At 42.8% G+C, this 21,894-nt stretch overlaps 1 protein-coding gene across 2 annotated transcripts; it reads left to right on the top strand.

The window, feature by feature from the left end:
* Nucleotides 1–25: 25 nt before the first annotated feature.
* usp20 (ubiquitin specific peptidase 20) lies at nucleotides 26–21,631 on the top strand. Of its 2 annotated transcripts, none has more exons than XM_076283698.1 (25): nucleotides 26–87; nucleotides 1,317–1,416; nucleotides 1,589–1,642; nucleotides 1,799–1,861; nucleotides 6,161–6,295; nucleotides 6,421–6,523; nucleotides 6,703–6,772; nucleotides 6,999–7,112; nucleotides 7,698–7,776; nucleotides 8,203–8,707; nucleotides 9,143–9,283; nucleotides 11,074–11,186; nucleotides 11,581–11,753; nucleotides 12,108–12,202; nucleotides 12,599–12,632; nucleotides 12,784–12,829; nucleotides 12,970–13,150; nucleotides 13,408–13,534; nucleotides 14,910–15,079; nucleotides 15,421–15,502; nucleotides 15,662–15,770; nucleotides 16,571–16,673; nucleotides 17,043–17,111; nucleotides 17,844–18,002; nucleotides 19,908–21,631. In XM_076283698.1, exons 2-24 carry the CDS (start codon nucleotides 1,336–1,338, stop codon nucleotides 17,996–17,998), a joined length of 2,802 nt encoding a protein of 933 aa, XP_076139813.1. In that variant the 5' UTR covers nucleotides 26–87; nucleotides 1,317–1,335; the 3' UTR covers nucleotides 17,999–18,002; nucleotides 19,908–21,631. The 2 variants fall into 2 exon arrangements, with proteins under 2 accessions (XP_076139813.1, XP_076139814.1); XM_076283699.1 differs by lacking the exon at nucleotides 26–87 and adding an exon at nucleotides 503–587.
* Nucleotides 21,632–21,894: the final 263 nt, after the last annotated feature.

The following is a 21,894-nucleotide window of genomic DNA, read 5'->3' as shown; positions in this document are numbered from 1 at the left end:
TATCAGTGACGTCACTTCTGTGTTCGCAGGGATGATGCCACCGGGGAATGTAAAACCATTGATGCCACCGATGAAAACATAAGCCAGGTACACTTCTTCACGTGTCAAAATGAATAACATCATATATGTCGATTGGCCCTTGTGTGATTTCACCACAACTTGTGTTTTACAATTACATTGTATTGCCTTCTCTACAGCCTATTTTTATTTGCACGCAAACGAGTAACGGGCTAGCCAGCCAGCCATGCAACCCAGATGACAGCTAACGTTGATACCTACGTCATAGGAATGCAACATAACACAATTTCTTAATTAGGTTAATTTAGAACCAGGCACGTGTGAACTTTTCAACAACCCCCGTTCACTTGCTTGTACCCTTGTACGGAAACTAAGGGGGTGAGCACCTCAAAGCATAACAAGACTGACGCAAAACCATGCTGCAAAAGAGGCGGAGGGAGGGAGGGGGTTGTGGGCTGGGCATCATCTGTGGGGTTCTGTCAGCTAATAAGCTACGTTTGTATTCGAAATGCAGACATTTGGCGTGAAATGAATAAACATAGCGCCTACGATCTGATCCGTTTTAACAGGTTAGTGTTGCCACAGTTTTGATATTGCATGGTCGTTCGATGTCATAGGCGAATTTAAATGTCTTGTTTGCTTTTCGGGTTGCAAAATAGGGCCTCTTATCTTGTTAAAGGAGCTGTTGTATGTCAGAGTAATGACAGAAGGAGCTGACAATTGTAGTGTTCTGTCGCTGGCTATTTGTTATTGTTTGTATTGTTTGTTGTGTGGTTGTAGCAGTATAGGATTTGTCGTAGTTGGGCGGCTTATGTCACCCCAGTGACAAAGTGTTCATGTGGTTTAGATTGTTCTCTTTCAGAATTCATTATTATGGAATTCTGTGTAGCCTAATGCTATTAATGACGAGAACAACTTGTTGATTTGGAAATGAGAGTCCAACACTAAGCTAGCCCTGTGATTTCAAGTACTGTCGGTGCCAGGAATGAAACAGCACTTTCACTGAGCCTCCATTGAAGAAATTATATAGTAAGACAAGAGCCCAAGTCACGTCTCATTCGTGTTGGTGCTTGTACAGTTTGGCAAGTAGTCTGTTTATGTTCCTTTATGTCAATCAACTGCATATCACAGGTTTAAACTTCTGTCTTCTGTGCATAAACTCACAAATGGTTAGGCCTGTTCCTGGGGATGTAGCCCATGATTCTTCGACTACAAACATAAAATCCCAGAATTAAATTGTTAATTTATAATGTCCTATATTAAATTATTTTGATTGTCTTCATGTTGGGTTTTAACAGATTAAAGTGAAAATAGATTATGGCTGATAACGGTGAAGTGTGTCCTCACCTGGACTGTATTGGTGAGGTCACAAAGGAAGAACTCCTACATAAATCAAAGGTAGGAGTATGTGTTATGGTCATCCTATTACTGACCCCGGAGGTGTCTAGTACAAATCAATGATTAAGTAGTATTTAAAGTGCATCTTTGTCTTTTATAGGGAACTGTGTTCTATAGTTACTATAGAATAAACATTGATGTGTAACTCACTTTTATGCCTACATATTCTTAGGGGACCTGTCAGTCATGTGGAGTGGGTGGTCCCAACCTCTGGGCATGTCTGCAGGTGAGGTTTATGTTCAAGGTGCTTTTTTTGCACATTATTGACACTGAAGGACATGGTGGTGTTTCTGACTGCATGACTCATGAAATATTACATAAATGTATTTTTCAATGGGAAGTTTAAATATAGTTGAAATGTATTTGTGCTGTCCTCCTACAGTGTGACTGCCCTTATGTTGGTTGTGGAGAGTCGTATTCCGACCACAGCACCATACATGCTCAGGTAACACACCTCTCTCCATCTTTCTCTCTCGCTTTCTCTCACTCTCTCTCCCTCACCAGAGGTGCAGGCTAATAAGCAGCACGTAAGGTGAGATTCTCAAAACCCTATTGCTTCTATAAGGATTATTATTATTTATTTATTTTTAAGACTTTTTTTAAGACTATTTATTAAGACTTTTCCTTTTTATGTGGTTCCCATGGGGAAAAACTCACATCAGTCTTCACAGGAACAGAGGCTTGGCCCAAGATGCATGTTGGGTACTGTATGGCGCTCCCTTATCAGGGCTCATCGTGGCTGCTACACACTCACACACACAAATTTGGTAGGCGTGCAAGGGATACCAAATGTCTGGACAGCATACCACCTTTGGGCTGGACTTAATAAGAGCCCAACTATGGCCAGCATTCCATAGACTTCATTTTGGTGTCTTTTTTTCCAGAGGAACATGACACTGTATGACTGGGTCATAACCTCGTAAGTCACCTTGTACTATGGCCCTGTGATAAAACATTTCTAAAACCACTCTAAAATTACATCATGAACCTGTGACTTTCAGTCGCACAGAAGAGAACTGAACAATTCAGGGATGTTTTATTGGATTGGCACTATGTCGGAACACAATACTTACCAAAAGGCTCACTTGAACTCAAAGCACTCTGCACGTTCTGATAACTTTCATAATTTCCTGACTATACTACCAGTATAATGTTTCGGTCTGTCGCTCAAAGTCACATCTATGTCACCAAACTGAGCTTGATGTTGCACTTTAGACAAATGTCCAGGCAAAGTGCACAATGCAAAGTGGTTCAAGTCAACTTCTCTTTTCTCTATTCAAGTCCTATGGAGTGGCTTTACTTTCTAGGGGCATGTGGGGCTCCCCATGATGAACAACCTTTGCATGTACAATACATTAGCCACTCCTATCAGGAAGTGAGTTATTTTGGATTTTATGCATTTTGACACGTTTCAGATGCTTTGACGCACTCCTCCTAGACCTAGACAGTTATCAGATTTATGTCAAATTTGGTATTCATGATGTCTCGTCACATAAACAGGAAATGTGAAATGTGCCATGCATTGGTCAACATGACTCTAAGTTCACAGATTATTGGTTGTGATTATGATCATACCCCCAAAATGACTGTCTAGCATAGCACTACCATCTGACAACAGAAAGAGTAGCTTTTTCACCGGTCTTGACCATACGACTCCTAGGCGGTTCAAATAAGATTCATTTCAGGTTTGGTGTACAATAAGTAATTGGTTTCCTGATTTTATATTGTGAAGGCGTTTTTTATATGTTGAAGAGTGTAGCCATGGGAAGATGAGGAATTTGGGTGCCTCTCAACAGATTTGGATACCTCATAGAGACAGAGTACTCTGCGTCATGCTCTAAAAACCATGCCCACCATGGGAGAAACATTTGTTGTCATAGTTTGAATTGTGTGATTGTGATTGTGTTCATCACAAAAAATACTGTCTCCACAGCTTATTTGATGTGTTTTAATGCAGAAACAGACCCTGGGGTCAATTTTCGCCGGTGTTACACTTTAAGGGCCATAGCAAGGGACCGTGTGATGTGACTTGATTGCTATGATTCATGTTTGTACTGGACATGTAGTATTCTATCATATGTATATAGATGGAAACGTTCTGAACGTTCCCGGTGACAACCAAAGGCTCTGTTCTAGAATCTTTGGTGACAACCAACCAACCAAGCCCCATTTTCTGCACATCTTGTTAGACGAAAACTGCTTTCATTGTCTTTGTACTTGTACTCTACACAATGACAATAAAGTTACATTTAATCTAATCTAATCTAAATATTCGCTAAGGCCCTGTTTTTCATTGATCAAATACTTTCTATGATGTGGCATAAAAGACGTCCGTCTCAGCACTTAGATGCTTCTTTGTTCTTTAATGTGTTTTGCATAGCAATGCATAATGTAGCTATTCATTCATCCAACAGACGTGCCGGAGCAAGGAATAGAGTGGTCATTCTTTTAAAAAACACTGTACTGACATGTCAAGTCAACTGTATTTATATAGCACACTTTTATATGCACAGAGTGCAACCCAAAGTGCTCATAAAACACACATGACATCACACAGTAATGATAACAATATGATTATTATTATAATATAAAATTATAATTATAAATATTAAAATAATTAAATTAAAACAAATAAAAACAAGCCAGTGCCAGCATAGCCGAACCTAGCACACACAGATACGAACAAACAAATAAACAAATAGGCCTAATAAACAGTACAAAAATGAAAAATAAAAGTGATATAACATGTGTCCCAGTTATACTTCACTTCACAGTCTTCAGGATAAGAAACTACCCTACCCAAAAAGAGGCATACACTGGTCACATACACTACAAAATACAAAAGTCTAAATGTTCTTGATGATTTGGGAAGAATAAGAGATTAGAACGTTGATTTGGGGAAAATGTCTATCTATGGGAAAATCTCTCTTCTGTCTTCTGTCTGTTTTGTTATGCTTTTGTTGAGTCTATTTCAACACCAACCCTTTATCACCTCCACAACATCATTTTTGAGAGATTGTAGATTGTAATTGTCATAAATATTATAGCTTGGTCAATATAGCGTGAATTATTTAGGGTAATATTCATTGTCTTCATCCTACACGTACGTGTCACAACATCCCCCACAGTCGCAGCTCTGGCACCTGGAGTTTATCCAGGATGAGCCATCAGCATGCCAAGGTTTATCTACATGATCCTGACAGTGCGTCATGACCATCCCTTCTGCAGAATCAGAAACATTTTGGTTATAAAGATTTTGCAGCTAAACTCAAATGCATTCTACAACAGTGTTTGACTTTGATTTAATTTAGCCTACCCAAGCCTTTTGTTATGTTTTATAAGACCAATATATGTATTTTGCTAAATATAATTCAGACATAGATGTAGTTCTGTACCTTATTGTGTCCTCACAAAGCAGGCTGTAGGGGCCAACGGAGCCGGGCCACAAACAATCAGTATGAGAGCTATAGACTTCTGTACAGAAAGACAACACCATACAGTATGTTAACTATAGCCTATACTGTAAATACCCGTCATATTTTTTACATCTTTACATTTATTCATTTTGCAGAAACTTTTATCCAAACGACTTACAAAAATGAAGAATAACATACTAGCTTTTAAGCAGAGGAGATCTTATGTAGCAGATCAGATCAGATCAACTGTATTGTCCCGGAAGGGAAATTGGTCTTGGGCATCAAGTACCACTCACAGCTGCTTACAACACAGCAAGACATATAGGAGGACAGACTTAATAGATATACAGACCGACAGCATCATGTATACATAATTCAGTGACATTGGTGCTACAAGTCACCTTCGAGGCAAATATAAACAAATGAACAGTTCTACACGGTCCTGTGGCCCACGCTGACCAATGACACTTATATACAGTAACTCTGCACAGTCCCTGTCCACTGACCAGATAGCAATATTGCACATTCCCTCAACAGGCCCAACTCCCATTCACCCAAAAACTAGTAAGGAAACTAAAACAGAATAGACACAAAACTTTGTACAAAAATCTGAGTAATGACACACAGTTTTAATAGTTACAACATGAAAATAAATACGACAGGCAAGGGTTAGGGTTAAGGTTAGGGTTAGGTTCCTTGAAGTCGACGGTCGCAGCGCTGTCTTGAAGTCAAGTGGGGTGGGGGCTTAAAACACCATCAAGCTCAAATATGTATCAGTGGGCAATATTATTATTAATAATTACAGTATTATTGTTTAATAAAATATCATAAAACTTAAGGTAGACAAAAATAGGATCAACAAGCTGGAAGAGACTGCATCAGCAAGCTTGGAGCATGCAAGCCTGCTCTTTGTTTGCACATGCATATCCAGTGACTGCAGGTCAGAATATGCATGTGCAAACAAAAGCAGAAGAGCAGGAAATGCATGCACAACAATGGAATTAAGTGTCACCAAACACATTAAAATACAGGTGTGGTATGATTGAATGAAGTATCAGTCAACACAAGTATCAAATACTATTGAAAATGCTGATTGAACATAATTAAACATTTCAATTAGACAATTTGAAATAAAAATGTAATAATAGCCATACCACGTTTGTAAACTGAACTTGAATTTCTCATCAGATATAAACAACTGGTGGAGCTTTCACCCCTTATTGGGACCCAAAAGAATAGTGTTTTTGGCTCTCAAACCCCTCCGCTCCCAGGGTTCTGAAGAAATACATTCCTGCACTCACTTCTCACTTGTTTGTTCCCCATCCCAGGCAAAGAAGCACCATCTGACAGTGAACCTCACCACATTCCGGATCTGGTGCTATGTGTGTGAGAGGGAGGTGTTCCTGGAGCAGCGGCCCATGGTGCCTGTCCCGGCCACCCACCAGTGCAAATCCCCAGAACAGGTGGGCCAGCACGGGGAGGGCAGGGTCACCTCTGATTACCTGTAGTAGCTCTGTGCCAGAAAAAAGACAATGTTTTGTTCTTTTGTTCTTTTTTTTTTTTTTTTTTTTTTTTTACTCTGCTTCAGGATCTCTTACGTCATTCAAGCAGTCATCCCCTGAAAGCTGTGCCCATAGCCGTCGCTGACGAAGACGAGTCCGAATCGGAGGAGGACGAGCTCAAACCAAGAGGTGAACGAGCACTCGGCTTATTTGTGAAGGGCAGTCCCACATGTGCTCAGATTGCCCTTCGCGATAGGAATGTGCTGTATTTCTGGGAAGAGGTCAGGGGGAAGAAAACAACAGAGGACTTCAACAGTGTGGTGTGTAATGCTAGATTGCACTGTTCCCTGACTGCCTCACTCCCGCAGGTCTCACAGGGATGAAGAACATTGGGAACTCGTGTTACATGAACGCTGCCCTGCAAGCCCTCTCCAACTGGTGAGGCCACTTCCTGTTCTCTTGAGTCCATCCTAGACATTTGACTTTACTGCATTTGGGGGAGTGATGCCAATACTGTTTCTCCACTATTGTGTGGGACCATAGCCCTGCTTTTTTTGTACAATGCACAATCTATTCTGGGTCTCTCATTCTCTCTATTTTTTTCCAGTTATTTTGCCTTCTTTACCTACACATTCACTCACTTGTTTATTTTTTTCGTTTCCAGCCCTCCTTTAACCCAGTTTTTCCTGGACTGCAGCGGATTGGTCCGAACCGATAAGAAGCCGGCTCTGTGTAAGAGCTACCAGAAGCTCATTTCAGAGCTTTGGCACAAGAAACGGTAACTCGTGCATTCCTATGAGACATCACTTCTCTATATCTTTGTTCATGAGAGAAACTGTTATGTAATACAGTTCTTGCAATGCTACATTTAACACCCTCGTGTAACTTACAGAGGTCTTTAGATACAGTATGTGATTGCAAGTTATCACACACAGCAGATCCTCAGATACATGTAGCATATGAAAGTAATTATTTATGACCAATGTACATTCACTCACTTCAAGAGCTTAAGACAAGTATATCTTTTTAGACAAAGGTTCTATTTGGCAGAGTTCAGTCTCCCTGTACCTTACAGTATTGAGCAGGATATGGTGTTAATATTGTCTCAAGCTATTCAGGTTAACAGATGGTTAAGGTACCTCATGCTGGGTGCATTAGAATATTTGTATTCCTCTAGTTTTTGCAGCATTTGCACTGTTAGTCATCCAACATAAATCAACAATCTATTTTAAGATGCCTGCAGAATGCTGCAACAAAGTGCTCGCACTGTTAAACTTCCTTTTGTTCTTTCCTTTCTTTCCTTCTTTCTTTCTTTCTTTCTTTCTTTCTTTTTTTCTTTCTTTTTTTCTCCCTACTTCTCCAGGCCTAGTTATGTTGTCCCCACCAGTCTGTCTCATGGTATCAAGCTGGTAAATCCCATGTTTCGGGGCTACGCCCAGCAGGTGATGATCCACACACAGTTAATCTGTGGAGTAGGCTGTAATTGGATTAAATTGAAATGCCTGCCACGACGAGAGCACTGACAGACTGAGTAGATAAGGAAATGTGAGATACTGACCAGGAACATGCATACATATCACAGACCTGTATGGTTCACAGTTTAGGTCAGTGATACATACACGTCTCAGTTCTCACTCCCTTATGCAGCCTCAAATTCTGTGGGTGGGGTAAATTTGGCCTGTAGGCTACACCCACAAAGACACCACCCATGTACAGAAACAGACCATGTCCATAAGACGCATTGACATGGATCTAACACACATGAAGTTGGATAAAAGCAATTTAGTGCAAAAATGATTGCAGTTCTATCACAGCCTCACACACACACACATACTGATACTGCGTTTCGGCCGCTCTGCTCTGGTCAGGACACGCAAGAGTTCCTGCGCTGCCTGATGGACCAGCTGCACGAGGAGCTGAAGGAGCCCCTGAGGGAGAGCAGCGGCGGCATGGGCGACTCAGGCACCGAGGCGGGCGACGGCGGGGGCGGGGCGCGGGACGGCGACCGCAGCCCCTCGGAGGACGACTTCCTGTCCTGCGACTCGGGGTCCAGCAGCGGGGAGGGGCCAGAGGGCCGCGGGGCCGGCGAAGCCGAGCTGCTCATCCAGGACGAGTGCGGAGGGGTGCGAGTGGCCGCCGCGTCCACCAGCGGCGGCGGCGGCGACGGTCCCACCGGGAGGGGCATCTCGGAAAAGGAGCGGCTGAAGGAGCGGAGGGTGTCGGGGTCGCCGCTCCGCGGGGCGTCCCAGGAGATGGACGAGGACGCCGACGTGGACACGGCCGCTTCTCAGGAGGCCGTGGGGGAAAGGGAGCCCGAGGAGACGGCGGTGCCCTGCAGCACCCCAAACCAGGCACAAGCCAACAGCACTACAGGTTAGATATGCACAGGGATACATACGCATAATATCAGGGACTGCAGGAAACAATGGTGCAGCATGTAGATACTTGTACAGACACAGGCCTATGTCCTGTTCCACACACACACACACACACACACACACACACACACACATATACACAGACAAGTTGTGAGTTCATATTCTGACCAGATCCCCCTAGTTGCTCTGGGGAGATTGGCCCTTGTAATAATTGCCATTTAAGTTGCTTTGAATAAAAGATTCAGTTCAAAGTAAAATAAATATGTAAATATATAAGTAAACATACTCATGCGCTCACACATGCACAGACTCACAGCCACACTCTCACACGTTCTCATATTGCAAATTACCCAACCTCCTGCACAAGTGTAAAGCTCACCCATGAAGCTCTGAGATATCTGGTTTGGACGTGTCCAATCTCTCTCCTCAGAGCCTGATAACGAGGCGTCGATGCGCCATCCTCCGTCGCGGCCCTGTAGTCCCGCCCCCACCGCCCAGGAGCTCCACCCCAAGCTCTCCAGCAGCCCACCCAGATCCAGCCCCCTGAGGTCAGCCTACTCTCTCAAGAAAGGTAAGCCACAGCCAGTCAGTCAGCCAGCCACTCAGTGCTTCAGTCTGATGGGCTTCAGGGTCCTTAATGCACTCAAGGCCTCCTATGAAGTAGTTCTCAACAGAACTTCCTAGTAGGAATGCTCCTATATTACAGTATGGGGACGAGCATTTCCTGTATGTTCATGTGCTTGATAATACCATGGTAGTATTTACAAGGTGGCATTTCTATCAAAGTAATAAATCATCTAATGTTCCCCATGAAGTGGTGTTGGTGCATGGTGTTAAAAACATTGTACGTAGGAACCCAATAACGATGCATCCTTAGTTCTCATTTACTCCTTTTACCTCAGAGAGCTTCAGCCGCATAGTCCAGTTTAGTGTGACTTCAAGGCCGTCCAGACAGCCAACGTTAACTGTAACGATAATGATGACTGTAATCTGTACATGACTGTATCGCTCTAGCTCATGAGAATGTCAACGCCCAAAACAATGACTACATGAAGACCGATATTGTTGGACGTCACTCTCAGAGCAGTGGACACACGTTATGGTATAGTTACAATATGGTCACAGTTGATGTTGTAGTTATCATTGAAAATGTGGACGGTCCTTTCTCCCTGATGGTTTACACATCTATCCTCTAATGGCAGATTTATGCTATTACAACCCCATCTCCAAAATAGTGGAACGCTGTGTAAAATGTACAACAAAAAAAATAACAACAAAACTGTACAATGAACTGTGCATTGATAGCAAGTTGGATGGTCCCTCTCCTCTTTAGCCCGGAGGATGTGGAGTCCTTTATTTTATTAACCACAAGACAGTTTCCACTTTGCCCTGGTCCATCTTTCATGAGCTTGGGCCCAGAGAACATGGCAGATGTCTGGATCATGTCTAAATATGTTTTTTTCTTTTGTCCGTAGCTTTAACCAGCATTTGTGGATGGAGCATCAAATTGTGTTTATGGACAATGTTATCAGATGGCTTTCCTAAGGTTTTCCTAATGATTTTCATTACAGAAACCGATCTGTTTTTAATGTAGTGTCAACTGAGGCCCCTAAGATCACGGCAATCCAGTATTGATTTTTAGCCCTGTGCCTTGCGTGCAAAGATTTCTCTGAGTTCTCTAAATATTTGAATATTATGTATTATAGTTGATGAAATCCCCAAATTATTTGCAATTTTACATTACGAAGCATTATCCTTATAGTGTTTCATTATTTTCTCACACAGTTTTTCACAGAGTGGTGAATGCATTTGCATCTTTGCTTCTGAGAGACTAAAGTTCTCTGGGATGCTCTTTTTATACCCAGTCGTGGTTACCCTCACTAGTTGCGCCATGTTCCTCCTTGTGTTTACTTTATATTGCACAACTTTTCCAGCCTTTTGTTTACCCTGTACCAAAATTTTTTAGATGTGTTGCTGACATCAAATTCCAAATGAGTGTATGTTTCTCATAAAATAGTACAATTTGTCAGTTTCATTTGATTTGTTGTCTGTTTCATTTGATATGTTGTCTATGTTCTTTATGCAGTTAAATATGGGTTTACGTGATCTGCAGATGATCACATTCTGTTTTTATTTACATTTTATACAGTGTCCCAACTTTTTGTAAGTGCATTTGTTTCATGGACACTTTCATTCCAAGAAGCCTCAGTACAGCTGATACATTTTTCATCACATAACATCATATGCTTAGGTGCATTTTTACTTTCCCAGAGAAAGATTTCCTCAGTTTTCTAAAAATATTTAGATAGTGAGATTAGGCTCACCTCTTACCATGATTTGTAAGCAGCCTTTCCTCTGCAGCTCAGGCTATCATGGGCCCCAGAAAGAAGAAGCAGTCTCGGTACCGCAGCGTGATCTCGGATATCTTTGACGGTTCAATCTTGAGTCTAGTTCAGTGTCTGACATGCGACAGGGTGAGTTGGCCATTATACTTTGCCTTTTAGCCACCAGAGGGCAGCATGGTCATATGATCTTGCAGTTAAAACTTATTTTTAAAGCTTCCATATGGTGTGTAGAATGATTTCAGTCTGAATCACATGTATGCTTTGTGTAGTGACACATTTCTCTGAATTTTGTCTCAATTTAGTCCCAAGTTATTTTTTTGTAAACATGATAACTCCATGACAACTCCAGACTGTAGGGACAAGTGTTTTTGTTTAAACTAAGGGTAGTCCAAATAAATAATGACTAGCTTTGGGCTTAATTTCTGTTGTGCAGTAGTGATACTGATGATGTTAGTAAGCAGGGCAGTTAGGACTAGCAATGTTTCACTGGAAGTTTTTACTAATGTTACTCTTTTTCCCCTAGGTTTCCACCACTGTGGAGACATTTCAGGACTTGTCCTTGCCGATTCCAGGGAAAGAGGACCTAGCCAAGCTGCACTCTTCCATCCACCAGAATGCCCCAGCCAAGACAGGCGTATGCGCAGACACCTACGGCACTCAGGGCTGGATCGCCTACATTATGGACTCCATACGCAAGTCAGAGGGCTAATATACACACATACACATGTGTGCATACACACACACACACACACACACACACACACACACACACACACACACACACACACACACACACACACACACAAACACACACACACACAAACGCATGTGTTTACAAACAAAAGCATAAACACATACAGGACACATACTATGCATACATATGCACACAAGCACATACACCGGACAGGTCTACACACTTATACACACATGTATTTGCTAGTTTCTCCATCATGCACATCCCCATTGATACTCTCTCTCTCTCTCTCTCTCTCTCTCTCTCTCTCTTTCTCTCTCTGTCAATCTCATATGTTTGTCTGTGGTCTGTGGCAGGTTTGTGGTCTCCTGCATCCCCAGCTGGTTTTGGGGGCCTATGGTGACCCTAGAGGACTGCCTTGCTGCCTTCTTCGCTGCAGACGAACTGAAAGGTGTGAGGAGGACCAACACTGACTAGACTGATAGACATAAACACATACCAGTGGCTAGGAAGAGTAACACACAGGATGAGAGAGAGAGATTAGACAGGGATGGGACTCCCAGCGTTGGAAACAACCAAATGCAGAGAGTCGAGAAACAATTACTGAGATTGGGAAATAAGGTGAAGAGGTGGTTGAATGAGAGAATGAATGAGCATACTTTAATACTACTCGGCATACTTTAATGCTACTCAGAATACTTTAATACTACTTGGCATACTTTAATGCTACTCAGCATACTTTAATGCTGCTCAACATACTTTAATGCTACTCAGCATACTTTAATGCTACTCAGCATACTTTAATACTACTCAGCGAGTGTAATCATTTACCTGTTCTTCTCTGCAGGTGACAACATGTACAGCTGTGAAAGATGTAAAAAGTAAGCACCCAGCCTTTTTTATGTCGGCTTTTGTGCTGATGGCAAGACTGTGCTGACTGTGTAGCGGTAGACATCAGGTTGACTGGAGCTCAGATGAGAGTTCACCTGCTCTGTCTGATTAATGAGTGATCATCTGTTTCCACATCTGCAGGTTAAGGAATGGAATCAAATACTGCAAAGTACTAAGACTACCTGAGGTGAGTGTGCATTCATCGTCATTATACAGTTTTGTGCAGTTTTTTTTTTAATAAAATGAAATGAACTTCTGTCGTGTGTGTGTGTGTGTGTGTGTGTGTGTGTGTGTGTGTGTGTGTGTGCGGTTGCACTTGGCACTCAGATTCTCTGCATTCACCTGAAGCGCTTTAGACACGAGGTCATGTACTCCTTCAAGATTAACAGCCATGTGTCGTTTCCATTGGAGGGCCTCGATCTTCGACCTTTCCTGGCCAAAGATAGTCCCTCTCAGATTACAACCTATGACCTCCTGTCAGTCATCTGTCACCACGGCACCGCAGGCAGTGAGTGAGATGTATTTGGATGTCAGATTGTGGTTTGTGTCAGCTGATGCAATAAAAAACCTCAAGGGTATTTGAGATGCTTTGAGACTGACATCTTTAGATGTGTCTCATCAAATCTGGCCATAGTTCCTATTATGTAACATTCATATTCTTCTGTCACTCTACCCATTCTTTCTCCTTCATGAAATCTACCCCTTTGCTTCCTTCCTTTCGGTTTTCTTCTCCTCTGTCTCTCTCCATCTGTCTCGCGCTCTCAGGTGGTCACTACATAGCCTACTGTCAGAATGTGATTAATGGTCAGTGGTATGAGTTTGATGACCAGTACGTTACTGAGGTGCATGAAACAGTGGTGCAGAACGCAGAGGCCTACGTCCTGTTCTACAGGTGAGATTTCAGAGGCAAGCAATCACACACTGATACACACATGCGCACACACAGACACACTCTAACTGTCCTGAGAACCCTAGTTACCAGCTTTTACACGTAGCCCAAACTGCCAAATACGAGCACAAGATAATGACATTAAGTAGCCAAGACCGCACATTTCCAGCACAAGAGGCTGATATTTCACCAGCTTTGTTAAATAGGCTACCTCCAGACATGGATCAGAACAACAGCCTACTTCCTGGATGAACATATTCCTATTGCTCTCATCAATGATAGTTGTATTAGGTCTGGTGGCATTTGTATTATAAAACACAGACATCTGTGCATGGCACAATGAAAACATTTGAGGTTTAACAAAGCAATTAGTATGGTGGCTGGATGTTAGATTTTTATATTTTATATAATGTCCAATTAATAGAAATTGCAGCCATTCAGTATATGTGACATGGATTCTGTTATCTGATCTTGCCCATGGTGAATAATAATGGCGAGTGGGAGGAAGAATACATAATGGTTATGAGTTATGACTACGCTATCTAAATCACACCGTCTAAATCACTGTGTAAAGTCACGCTATATTTTAATGTCTACCCAAATATTGTGAAGATTGTAGTGACCTTGCTAGCATCCTCCTGCTACAGCCTTGATCTTTTGCTTCAAGGAAAGGGATGCAAGAGTATGTAGAGTCAGTAGTTCACTTTCGCTCCCGTGATTTGTGTGGTTGGCAGTGCCCCTCGATGCTGCCCACTGTGTTCCGGTCTCCAGCAGAGGCACCAAGCGTCCGCTCCTCTGCCTCCTCTGAGCTGGCATGCGCACGCTCACTGTTGAATATTGGGTCAAAGCCCACACACTCACCAGTCTGACCATCTGTCGTCCTCTACCTCACTCCCCACATCTGTCATGGACTCTCTCTCTCTCTCTCTCTCTCTCTCTCTCTCTCTCTGTCTGCTCTCATTTCCTCTCGTCTCCCTCCTTTTCCTTTTTTTGAACCGTTTTTTCCTCTTCCTGTCTGTCCATGCATCATGTCTTCTCTCTCTGTCTCTCTGAGTTGTACTCCCTCTGCCATTGCTGCTCTTAACAAATTGCTGCTCGGATCCATCAGCTCCTACTGTTATGTTACTCTGTGTGTTCTGTTTGTCATTTGATGTGTTTGTTTGTTCTTCTTGTGGAGCTGGGACTGTAGTAGGGAATTGTTGTTCTATGTTCTATGTGGTGCTGTGCCTAGCTTCTGTTTCTGCACTGGGGAACATGTGTTGATGTGTGAAAATGAATATCCCTTTAGGACAATAAAGTCTATGTATGTGTATGTGTATGTGTATGTGTATGTGTATGTGTATGTGTGTGTGTGTGTGTGTGTGTGTGTGTGTTTTAGGAAGAGCAGTGAAGAGTCGGTGCGGGAGCGTCAGAAGGTGGTGGCCCTGGCCAACCTGAAGGAGCCCAGCCTGCTGCAGTTCTACATCTCCAGGGAGTGGCTCAACAAGTTCAACACCTTCACCGAGCCCGGCCCCATCAGCAACCACACATTCCTGTGTCAGCACGGAGGTCAGGAAAAACACACACACACATACACACACACACATACAGAGACCTACAAGCAAAGAGGCAAACAGATACCCTCCACACATATAAAGCATGTACCACAGAAGCATACACATATATGCTGTATGCTCTCATGCACTAATAGTTTATTTTTTCGACCCATTTTGTTAACAGCACTCTGAGCTAATGCTATACGTAAAAATGTAAACATTGCATGGATCTTTGACCCAACCCTAATTAACACACATAAACACAGAAGATTTTGGTGATTCAGGCTTTATCCTTCCTTTATATCTTCCCATACTTGTAATGTTATTGCTAACTGAGCTTGTCCTATTGTTCAGGAATTCCCCCCACAAAGTACCACTACATCGATGACCTTGTGGTGATTCTTCCCCAGAATGTCTGGGAGTACCTCTACAACAGGTAACACCCTGGTGTGATTGGGATTGGGAAAGAGCTTAATTGGTGGTGTTATTTGACAGTGTTTGTGAATATAATCTGACTGCGAGGACATGCTCTCTTCTCCACATACCCACCCAATCAGTAGCCTTTTCTGTTTCGTTTTTTCTCTCTGTCTCTCAGTTTTGGTGGCGGGCCTGCCGTGAACCACCTCTACCTGTGTGCTGTCTGTCAAGTCGAGATTGAGGCTCTTGCCAAACGCAGGAAGATGGAGATTGACACTTTTATCAAGGTAGACATGCATCCATATGTGCCAGAGGGTGTGTGCAGGGGAATCCCACAGGCTTTTTCCCACTGTGGACGTATCTGCGCATGCCGATGACGTGATTGTTTTTATTTATTTAAGGAAGGAATGTAAGAGGTGTCATTTCCGGAGAATTAAGGAGAATTCCGGTGTGATATTGACCTAAAGTGTGTTGAAACATGATACCGAGTGTGAACGTATGTCTCATACCTCATCTCGGCTTGTCCCCTGCACTCAGAAATCTGGCTCTAGTTAGCCAATGCTACCAACAGTTTTTCGATGGGGGTGCCTCGGGCATCGGCCTAGCCATGCAAATAAATCACTGTTTTACACCATTTACGAGGCTCAAAGTAGCTCCATACTTCATTGGTAGACTTCCGAAGGCCTTGACATTTAAAACGAGACATTGAGAACTTTGAAAAAGCACTGGTAGTTTACTTACAAGACAATTTATACAGACAGTATCTTCACGGAGTTTAGCGTTTGCAGCCATCTTGAATTTAGTCACGATAAGTCGAGTGATGAGTATGAATGAACAGATATGATAAGGGATCAGATTCCAAAAATAATTCCGTGGTAGTTCACACTCGGTATCATATTTCAACACACTTTAGGTCAAAATCACACCGGAATTCTCCTTTAATTTCAGTGTAATTGTGGAAGCCTTGTCTATTGTCATTTTAATGCTGCATATATTTTATGAATGTAATCATGAAAGTGGTGAAGTGGTTTAAAAGCAATGTTAAACCTCTTTCTCTTTCTGTCTCTGTCCATCTGTTCATCCACAGCTAAATAAGGAGTTTCAGGCCGAGGAAGCGCCAACAGTGATTTTATGCATCAGCATGCAGTGGTTCAGAGAGTGGGAGAGCTTTGTCAAGGGGAAAGATAACGGTACATACTCGAGCAGACACATGACGCAAGCACTCACTTGGAACTGACTATCTACTTTAGCGTCCCAACAAATCATCCAAATTGCAAAACTTAACCATAAATCTGTGAACTGGCAGAAGTCATAACTCAGATAAGTCATACACCTTCCCCTTTTGTTAATCATCGCCCCCCACCCAGGGCTAAGTGCTAGTCAGCCAGACAAACCGTGTACTACGTGGTTAGGGTTAGGGTTAGGACAGTGGTTCAGTCAAATCCCCTAGCCGAGCTAGAACTGTTCCTCGACTTAACTGTGCATGTAAACGTCCTGAGTGTTAGAGCAGGCCTGCCATCATCTGCCCTGATCACTAACTGTGCTGTATCTCTCCCCAGAGCCCCCAGGCCCCATTGACAACAGCAAGATTGCTGTGATGAAGGGGGGCCACATACAGCTCAAACAAGGTTGGATTCTGTGTGTGTGTGTGTGTGTGTGTGTGATTAAGCTTGTGTGTTTTTGTGAGGGTTACTCTGGTCAGTACTGCTTTGTTTTTGTAACCGGCGTGGTGTTGAACCGCACAGCGCAGCATTGCACTCACCTGGACTTGAACCCGCACGTACGCATCACTTTGGATCGGAAATCGAGCTCGCTAACAATCGAGCTAAAAGCCCCGGCTGCTAGCATGACGTCGGGAGGGAGGTTTACATACTGCACAGCTACGAACCAACTGGCTACCATTACATTTGCATGTGTATATAAATATGCATACTGTTATGTGTTGAGTTTAAGAGTAGATCATTATCAAGAACAGTGACTCATTTACCTCTTTCCCCTTGGAGTGTTTTGTCTAACTGACTTTTGTGTATTCAATGGTGTTTGTGTGTTTTGCATAGTACATCATAACAATATTTTCCTGTTACCGTGAAGGTGCTGTGGAACTATCTGTGTGTGTGTGGGAGAGAGACTATGATGAGTTTATGCATACGTGTATGTTCCATACGGGTTTGCGTTTCCATGTATTTGTTTAGATAGATAGATAGATACTTTATTGATCTCCAAGGGGATTGTTTGTTTGTTGCTATGTCTTTTTTGAATAGCACATTAAGTAAACATGAAGATACTACCACCCCTCTCTCTCTCTCTCTGTGTGTGTGTGTGTGTGTGTGTGTGTGTGTGTGTGTGTGTGTGTGTTGTAGGAGCAGACTATGGTCAGATCTCTGAGGAGACGTGGCAGTACCTGCTCAGCATCTATAGTGGAGGGCCCGAGATTGCCGTCAGACAGGCCGTCATTCCCCAGGAGCCAGACGGCCACGGAGAGCGCAAGATAGAGGCAGAGACCAGAGCACTCTGAAAGAGTGAGTCCCGTTAAACACACACACACACACACTCACACGCACCCACGCACACACAGACACACACACACAGACACACTCACACAAACACTTTAATGGTTTTATTTGATCCTTAACAGAAGGGAAGTATTTATAGATACAAACATTGATGGAAGTAGGTTACACGCTTGGACAAGAATGCTTTGTGCCATGTGGCCTTTCTGCATTAGTGGTAATGGGTTAATATAACCTTTGTCTCCAAATGGATACAATACCTATTATTGCAGAAATGGAGCAGTACTTTGCTATTCTTTTGCATCTGGCTTGCATAGTCCACACAGTTGCAGTCCACGTAAAGCAGGTTTGTGCACATGTCTAAGACTTCCAAATACAAGAACGATTAGTTTGCTTTGAAATCCCAGGTTTGTGATACTGTCATCAAGTGGCTGATATTTTATCAGCTTGGAGTTGAAACAAGTGTCCATATACAAGTCAAACACACACACAAACACACAGCTCACCGACACAAACATTTATACACACTTATACATTTAAGAAACACAGCAGACAAGGACACACACAAACACACATTCTGTTATTTCACCCCAATCAGTTAGATAGATGTATCAACATGTTTATTGCAGAATAGCTTGCAGCCGCAAAATAGATGTCATCTCAGTTCCTCAGAAACAGGGCCACGTCCGGTCCTGTCTAGGGTTGATATTCACTGGTAGCCATCCCCTGCAGATCTATCTGCTGATTCAATCTCCTCTCCTTCCTGTTGGCATCACTCACAGGCCTACAAATGATAGGGATTGCAGAAGAAGGTCTGTTGGACTGCCTGTGAATCTCCAACTGGTTGTGTAGTTAAAGAGTAGTTATTCGAGTTCTTTTCCAGATGATATAAGATTGTAATAATGGGAAATACATGGATTATGTAGTTATTTCATATTTCTTAGTAAAATGTATAGAAACAGGACAGGGATTTTGAGAGGTAATAAGATGGTTTTAGCAATGTTGTCAGTAGCGAGCAGATAGTTGTATTAGCCACACTAATTTTATGTACACATCACAAACGTTTGGAAGTGAACAGCCACAAAGTGAGGTCATCCACTAACCCAGTGGTCATGGAATTGGTCCACCGAAGTTTCAAAAACACAAGGTCTAAGGCAGGTCTGGGATCAGTGAAATCATTGGAGATATCTTTATTATATAGATCCCAGGCCAGTCTGCACTAGACGATGAGTAAGCATTTTCAGAACAAAAGGGTTCATTGCCAACACATGTATCATACAGCGTCTGAGTTACTACAAAATGGAAACTGTGTGTGGATATCTCAACTGTGGTTTGTGAATACATACATTCGTGCTAATGACTTCACATGGAGGGTCAAGAAAACCAGGGAACATCTGGAGGAGCAATTACACACACACTCTCTCTCTCACATACAGACACAAACACACTTTGAGATGACTCAACAGCTGCTAATGATCAGAGGCCTTTTCCCAGAAGTCTTTACTTCATGATTCAAGCGTGTCCCACCAACCCCCAACTCAGGTTGTTTTTGTTTAAGGCTGCTGACGTCAAATTCCTGATCCCCCATGATTATTCCTTTAGCTCCCCCTACGCTGGTATAAACCTCCTGCTGGTAAAACAAGATCCTGGATCCAGTTGTCCTTTTCAACACTCCTGCTGAGAATACCAAGCAAAATTCCCTCAGCATTCAACGCTCCCTACCATTTCAGTCAGCAGAATGGATGTGTGTGTGAGTGTGTGTGTTTGTGTCTGAGTGTGTGTCTGTGAGTGTGTCTGACTGTGTTTGTGTGTCTAATTGCTGTAATTAAGCCTGTTATTATTTCTTCTGTATTTACTCCATTATAATTCCATTAATGTAATAACATTGTTGTTCGTGATTGATTTTTTCCCCAGGCAGGTGGAGGCATGTTACCCCCCCCCCCCCCCCCGCCCCGCCCTGCCACCACCACCTCCACCACCACCACCCCTACCACCCCTCCTCTCCCTCACTGAAGCCTTCACTCCATAGCATCGCTGGAGCACCCATCCCCCAGGGGGTTTCTCACCTGCACGAGAGGAGAGGAGCCGCAGCTCGCTAAATTACTCCTAGATTAGGCGACGGTATGTTGTTTCATAGGTGATGAATACATGTTAAGGTAGAAAGGAGCATTTGAAACCGCACTCTGGGAGGAAGAGCGGAGAGGGAGAGGAGAGACTTATCACGCAGAGGCCAGCATGTTGAAAGTGAGCCGAAAAGAGGATTTCTACCAAGACACTTAAATGTATATACATACAACATGTGGGCAACTTACAGAACACACACGCACGCGCACACACACACACACACACACACACACACACACACACACACACACACACACACACACACACACAGTTTCATCTGCGTTTGAGGAGTCTACTGTGAAGCTCTCAGGGGGTGGATGATGTAAGCTATAAAGCTGCTGCCTGATGACTGCTGCTCTGAATATTAACCCCCCCCAATGCGTTAAGCATGTCTGCACAAGGGCACAATGGCCTTAAGTTATGAGTGCTTAAGGCTGTTGTACAGTAGGATGCAAGTAGAGCTACTGTCCTGAGGGGTGTGTCAGAGTACGGGTAAAAATGGAGAAAGGGTTCTGTAGGGCATGGTGGGCTTTTTATTCTAGCATAATTAGGGCCGTTTTCAAAATGGTAAATTATACATTTATTGTGTTGTAAAATGCCGAGATGATTCAAAATCTGGCCTTTCACAGTTGTGCAAGACCCCTTGTCCCATATTGTGGAAGTCTGATTGCGCCACAGGGCCAATCAAGTGTCAGTTGTTCAGTTCCTCTTGCCCTTTGCTACCATCTCCGGTTTTGTGGTTAGTGATGGAACGTTCAGGGCTCTCCCTGCATTCTTTGTGTCTTGCTGTCATTTTAATTGAATTTTCACAGAATACTGGAACCTAATGGACACATCATCCTCAGCCATGGGGTTCTATAGGCAGGTTGAGGCTAGTCAATGGCTGACTCAGTATACGTTTTGATAGTTTAACTGTTTCTCCGCCAACAATGAACACACCTCAACAAACCAGCGAGACTTAACCAAAATAGAAATTCGAAGCCTCGTTCCTGCCATTTCTGATCTGATGTTGAAGACCGTAGTCAGTTGCTGGCCACTATTTGGTTGAGTTCACCAAAGAAAAAAACATCTGGTATTGATTTCCAAAACTTGCCTGGAGAATATCTGGTGTTTTCTTTTCTGTTTTTTTTTTTCTTCTTTTGTTTCAATCACATACTGGGCACGTGCAATGTTGGTCAATATCTAGTATGTATAACTGAAAAGAGTGTGGCACTAAATTCTACTGTTATTAAAGAGCTTAATTAGATTGATCTTTGTTAAACTTATTGAGTGTATCTCTCTATCCATGAACATTGATGACATATGACATAGCCATTACATTTCAAATTAATGTCAAGACTTGACCTAGTGAACTAATAGATATTGTATAACAGTGTCTTTGGTTGAAGTCCCAGGTGATCACAGTTTTAATGCTGGCATATTTGCGTCAAGGTTGACTAAGCTTCTTTTTGAGTGTCTGTTTATTGTCTGTTTAACTGTATTGAAATTGAGAGTGAATAAAGCCTGTTCTTTCATCTCTCTCTCCCTGTCTCTCTCTCTCTCTGCCTCTCTTTCTCTCTCTCTCTCTCTCCCTGGGTGGTTCATCTTTGCTTTTTTAGCACACTCAGAGTTGTGTTCTGTCTTTTTACTATAGACCCCCATAGACTGTATAAAGAACACTGAAACTATAGATCGTTTGCGTAGAATTCTAGAAGGAACCAGGAAAATAATTCACTCCTCAACAGGTTAAAGGTGCGATTTGTAGGATTGTTAACGAACGTTCTGTTGTCCAAAATCA

This window comes from Alosa pseudoharengus, unplaced genomic scaffold, assembly GCF_046254945.1.
Source record: "Alosa pseudoharengus isolate Yale_2024_CS ecotype anadromous, Long Island Sound unplaced genomic scaffold, YU_APseudo_1.1 YU_APseudo_1.1_scf_14, whole genome shotgun sequence".
NCBI lineage: Eukaryota > Metazoa > Chordata > Actinopteri > Clupeiformes > Clupeidae > Alosa > Alosa pseudoharengus.
This window is presented reverse-complemented; position numbering and strand designations above follow the sequence as displayed.